The 6,242-nt window shown below is 43.1% G+C and overlaps 1 protein-coding gene across 1 annotated transcript in view; it reads right to left on the reverse strand.

Annotated features, from left to right (window-relative positions):
- LOC144518596 (metal transporter CNNM4) overlaps positions 1-3,485 on the reverse strand; it is a 48,414-nt gene extending 44,929 nt beyond the window's left edge. The window contains exon 1 of the mRNA XM_078251387.1: positions 2,033-3,485. Within this exon, the coding sequence (XP_078107513.1) occupies positions 2,033-3,446 (1,414 nt within the window). The 5' untranslated portion in view covers positions 3,447-3,485. The remainder of the gene's footprint in view (positions 1-2,032) is intronic.
- Between the last annotated feature and the right edge of the window lie 2,757 nt (positions 3,486-6,242).

The raw sequence follows: 6,242 nt of genomic DNA on the forward strand, positions 1-6,242 counted from the left end.
TGCACTGGTACCTTCTACAGATGCCCCAAACACACAATGTCACATCATTTCATGACTTTTCCCATAATATCTAACTCTAATATTTCTGTCATGCTCTATCTATCTGGCTGTCTTTTTGCAAATATTCCAAAACATTAGGGTTTCAAGCTGTTCTGATTTATTTCACAGTACAGCTTGAAGGGATCAAACAGTTGCATTGCCCAAAGTAAATTGTTTTATGAAAATAACAGCATGGCAAACCTTTTTTTGTACACTTGTGTGAATTAAGTACTTGACGAATCATAAGTATTCTTCTCCTTTCTCAATTCATCATCGTCCAAACGAGGTAAATATTGCTGTAATGCAGTTCTGCCGCTGGTTTTTTCTACATTTCAATACTTAACACTTTTCTCCACACTTTATACACAACAACTGAGTGTATTCTCATAATTACTTGCAGTAAATCTCCCTGTCGAGCTTTGAGCCAACATAGATTGTTTTCAACTCTCTGTGAAGCCAGACTTGTTGCCAAACCCTCCCACCTCGCCAGCATTACTAGATGAGCCGCAGAGCCCTTTTCTTGGCTAAATGTCACACAACAACACCATGCACCACTACAGCAACTCAAAGGTCAATCCACAGCTGCTGATCTGAGATAAGTGACGCTGAAACATGTGAATTAAGAGACAGTTAGTTAAGATGCTGCCGACAAAGTTTAGTGATGTTTTACCTTCGTTACTACGTCTTACATTCGGATACTGTTGCTACTACGGAGAAAGAAAGTCTAATTCCTTACTGTGCTAGACAGCAAGGATGTCTACTGTCTGTGACCTTGATGGGAGATGCCTGAAAGAGGAAAAATATATCCCAGTGGGGTATGGCGTCAGTGTGTGTATGTCCTCCTGAGAGAGGGAGTGTGCACATGTGTGTATTTGTGTGAGTGATTTGAAAGAGGAAAAGCAGCAAAGCCAAACGGGAACGTGTTTTTGATATCACCAATCGCAAAAACGCCCCTGAGGTTACTTTAGATTGCTTACAAAGCCTCAACGCCGCTTCTCAGCTGAGTCATTTTAGTCAGAAACACAGCTTTAGACTAATAACGCTGTGTTTGCTTACCTTTATTGGTTTGGATTGTAAGAAATAAACCTACGTTGTCTTTTTGGAATCCTACCGAGAATGTCTACAGACTGAATGTAGTAACTGATAAAGATGGCAGCTCAATTTAGTATCCCGCCTGAAACTCAGAGTAAATACTAGCAGTTTTAAATTTGAAACTAATATGCCTTTGACATCAAATACTCAAAACCCAAAAGAGTCTGGTGAACAGAGACTGTCTTCTTATAATAGAATGCTCGATGCACATTGTAACCATGGCCGTTTCTTGTCCGTTTCATTGCAAGAGGCTGAAGTTTATCCTGACATCCTTGGATGAGAGCATCAGCAAAATGCCTAAAATAAAAACCATGTATTGGATATATGAATATATAAAAAATGTTATGCTGTGTTGGAGGCAGAATAAATCCACATAATACTGATCCCCAAGATGGAAACTTTTGCTCATTGCTCGCCCTACTCCACAAAGAGGGCAAAGGTCAAGCTCAGCTATAACCTCCTTGTTTAAACACAGCCTGGTAGATCACTTCGCCAGACTGAACTCACTGTGATATCGAAGACCTATGCAGCTGCTTTTTGTGTTTTATCCTTCACCGCAAAATTAGGTAATCTGCCGGTGACATTTGCCAAACACAAGAAAATCGTAGTAGGAAAGAGGAGCAGTAATCGTAACACACTACTACAAACTAAAGCCTTAAAAATAAGCATCAGGTTCAACCATAACCTCTGACAGTCTCATAAACAAGCAAATACTATGAGCGTAGTCAAAATGAACTGCAGGTTACTGTATGGTGTCAATATTTCTGTCACTCCTCTATTTTCCAGGTAAGAAAAATATTCACACATGATACAAATCCCTGCTACCTGTCTTGGAGTAACCACAAAATGAATAGGTCTATTTATCATCACACCGTTAAAGCATCAAATTATTTCCACAAACCTTTCTTGAACTCCTCCAGCATCGAGTCCAGCTTGGTGTCGTGGAAGACAAAGTGGACAGGATGGTTGTAGAACTTGGTGATGGTCTTGAGTGTGGTGCAGTCGTCCGGGTCAACGAAAGCCAGGTCCTTGACATACAGGATGTCCACGATGTTGGACCGCTCCTGCTCATACACAGGTATCCTCGTGTATCCGCTCTCCATGATCTCTGACATGGTGTTGAAGTCCAACACGGTGTCACTGTGGATCATGAAGCAGTTGCTGACCGGCGTCATGACATCCTCCACTGTTTTGGTCCTGAGCTCCAGTGCGCCTTGGATCATGTTTAGCTCCTCTTTCACCAGGTCATTGTATGGCTCGGTGACTTTCAGCATCCCAACCAGCTTCTCCCGGTTGTACACAGTGCCGATCTCCTGACCCAGGACGAAGTCCAGGAGCTTGCTGATGGGCCACGACAGTGGGAAAGTTAACAGCATGAATAACTTGGTAACAAGGATTGTGTTCGCCCCGACTGCCAGACCGTGCCTGGAGCAAAGCGCCTGCGGGACGATCTCGCCGAAAATAACGATGCCGATTGTGGAGGAAACCACAGCGCCGATCCCGGACTTGGTGAGGTCGTCCAGGAGGATGGTGAGGGTGGTGTTGACCAGGACGTTTCCGAGGAGCAGCGAGCACAGCAAGTAGTTACCCTTCCTGCGGATGGGCTCGATCTTCCGCGCGTACTTCTTCTCCTTCTCGGTGCCGCAGCTCTGCACGATGCGGAGCTCCATCGGGTCCAGCGCCATCAGCCCCAGGTTGAGCCCGCTGAACATGCCGGACAACACTAGCAGGAAGGCGATGAGGATCACCTGCAGCCAGATGGGCAGCATGGACTTCGCCACCTCCACCACACGCACTCTGCCGTCTTTATCGTCCAGCATGTACCACGTCTCATCTTTCTCCTGGGTGTCGCGGACGCACAAGCCGAACACCTTCACCGCCTCGCTTTTGCGGAGCTGCTTGATCCGGAGGCTGACCACCCCGGAGGTGTTTTGGTTCGTTACCACCATGGACCCCTTCACTTCTATATCCTCTGTGAGTTTGGGACAAGTCCTATTTGAGGGGGTCATGTTATGGCCGAAAGTATCATCCACTTTATCGCTGGAGTAAAGTTCCGTGAACTTAATGAGCGCCGAGCTGTTTGGGAGCAAGTGAAGCCCGTAGAACCTAAATAAGGTATCGCTGCCCTCGGTCACCTGAATTACCCCTGTCTCTGTGGTCTTGGCCGGCGTCTCGCTCCTTTCCAGTCTCATGCCGAGTATCCGGGGCGCGACTCTTGACTCCGCCACCGCCTCCTTAGCCTGCCTGCCTGCAAAAACACCAAAAAATAATAATAAAGTTAGCGTAAACCTCCGTCCACTCGACTCTATCGCCATGTTGTTTCGCTCTCTGCGAATAGGGGAACTGACGTCACATGCTCGTTTCCACGAGTCTACCTCGCTCATTTGCATACCCGCATACCTCGAAAATACAACAAATCAGCGGGAGAGACGTCACTCGACCGAGCCCCCTCAGTTTTCATTTTTAAAGTCGTCTGATATTTATTTATTTATTTTTTTTTGGTGTTAAGGTGGACTACGTGGAGTTTTAGAAATGTAACTTACTTTTTCAGACTGATTGAATTTTTTTTAAGGATCAATTTTGGAGATTTGACAACATAGACATAGCAAGGACTTTATTTAATATGTATTTCATATTTTATTTATAAAAGCTAAACTATATATGAGGGCTGATCAATAGGCCTACTCAGCTGAATTCACATAATAGCCTAATACACAATAATCTCTTTTTACATTCTTATTTTCATTAGCAACAGTCCAGACATTGTAGATTGACATTTACATTGCAATTACCTTTATTTCAATTAATTTCCAGGTCTGTATGTCTACCTGATAAAAAATATTGTAAACTTTTGTTAGATAGATAGAAAGATAGATAGATAGATAGATAGATAGATAGATAGATAGATAGATAGATAGATAGATAGATGTTTATTGATCCCAAATTGGGAAATTACAGTGTTACAGCAGCAAAATATCAAACACACAGCACACATACAGAATATACATGAAATAATAGGATACAATACAATATGTTGCTTGTTGGGGCTCTCCTATTGACTGGTTCTCCTGAGAACTGTCAAATTATAAATGAAAATAGTTTTCTATGGGACAGAATGCCATATACGTTCACATTTAGTAACATTACAATAGCCTAATCACTATAACTATTTGACATTACTCATTAATTTACATATGAAATTAATTAAAATAAAGGAAAATGTCATACTGACAACTTCTTTTTTATCGTTGTTCTTATTATGACGTATATTAGGACACAACTGAGGACTACTGAGTCACGTGATAGAAAAAGTACAGAAGATAAGTGACAAAGACAACACTGATGATAACTGACCCCAACTTCTTATAAGCATCCCAAATTTCCAGATTACTTCACTATTGTAGTCACTTCACTATGGCTCTTAATAAAGGATGTTTAGGGTTAAGGCTTTGTAACAGATTACATTTGTTTTGCATCTGAAAGATCCTATGCGGTTTTTTTCTGTACATTTATCATGCTTTATGTACTGAAACATCAGTACATGTACATATCTTTACTGAGAACAGAGCTCCATCTTGTGTTCAAATCGCACACAGTGCAGCGAGATGGACGTGCAAATTATGCTAATGAAAATCTGATCAACTTCCCTACACAGTGGTGATAAAGCTTAAATTGTTCTTAAATTGTCCTTGAAGAGCTAATGATGCAGTTATTATTAGTGTAATTTATTACATGAACAGCAGATGTGTGTTCTGGAAGGAAGGGTGTAATTCTGTATATATATATATATATATATATATATATATATATATATATATATATATATATATATATATATAATACTGTACATACTGTATCCACTATATAACATTCTTTGGTGCCTTTAACTTTTATTATCATCAAACATCATTTTGAATTTGTAAGATTTCTGGATCTTCTGATTAGTTAAAAAAGTAGGGTAAAAATTACAATTTATATTTTTTTAATTTGGTTGAGGAGATGTAGGAAGTGACATGAGAAGAAAATACAACCCTTTTATGCACAATCAAGTTATATACATCATTTATTTCAGGAGAACCTGGGCTATCATGATATGCATGCTGCAGGGAAATCCCACAGAGAACAATAAATGTGAGAGAGGTGTGGACGGGGATGAAAGAGATCACCGGGTGTGGGGGTAGAAGAAGACAGACACCAGGCATCCGTCATAGAGCAAATGAGATAAACTGTTACTTTACTAACAGGTGCTTGCAGCTATCCCCTGCCTCCTCTACCACACTCTCAACCCCCCACACCTCCTCACTGCCTCCTCCCCTCCTTCCCTTGCTCCCACACCTCCCCCCTCACTCAACTGTGGTGTGCACTGCCCACCTATCCCAATCCCCCCACTACTGCAGCACATTTCATCTCCCCCCACAGAGACGGCATCAGCCCCAGGGTCCTGAACACCTGCGCAAGCCAGCTGTCTGCTGTTTTCCAGCATCTCTTCAACCTGATCCTGAGCCTGCAGAGGGTGCCGCTGCTATGGAAGACGTCCTGCCTTGTCCCGGTCGATTCCATCTGGCCTCAAGGACTACCGCCCGGTAGCTCTCACATCCCATGTGATGAAGGTGATGAAGGTGCTGGAGAGGCTGGTCTTGGCCTACCTGAGGCCGCAGGTGAGATCTTCTCTGGACCCTCTACAGTTTGCCTAACAGCCTCGTCTGGGAGTGGACGATGCTGTCGTTTATCTGCTGCAGCGAACTCATTTGCACCTGGATGGCTGTGGCGGCAATGTGAGAATCACATTTTTTGATTTCTCCAGTGCATTCAGCTGCAGATGATGGGTGTCGGTGCGTCCACAGTTTACTGGATCACTGACTACCTGACAGGCAGACCACAGTTTGTCCCTCTGACGTGATATGGTGGTGAGTGGTATAGGGTCTCCACAGGGGACTGTGCTGTCTCCTTTTCTGTTGACCTTATACACCACAGACTTTCAGTACAACTCAGAGTCATGTCACCTACAGAAGTTTTCTGATGACTCTGCAGTTGTTGGGTGTATAAGGGATGCAGCCCCTTTGCACTCAAACACCCAGAATGCAGCCCCTTTGCATTCTGGGTGGAGATGT

The sequence above is a fragment of the Sander vitreus genome, chromosome 5, assembly GCF_031162955.1.
Source record: "Sander vitreus isolate 19-12246 chromosome 5, sanVit1, whole genome shotgun sequence".
NCBI lineage: Eukaryota > Metazoa > Chordata > Actinopteri > Perciformes > Percidae > Sander > Sander vitreus.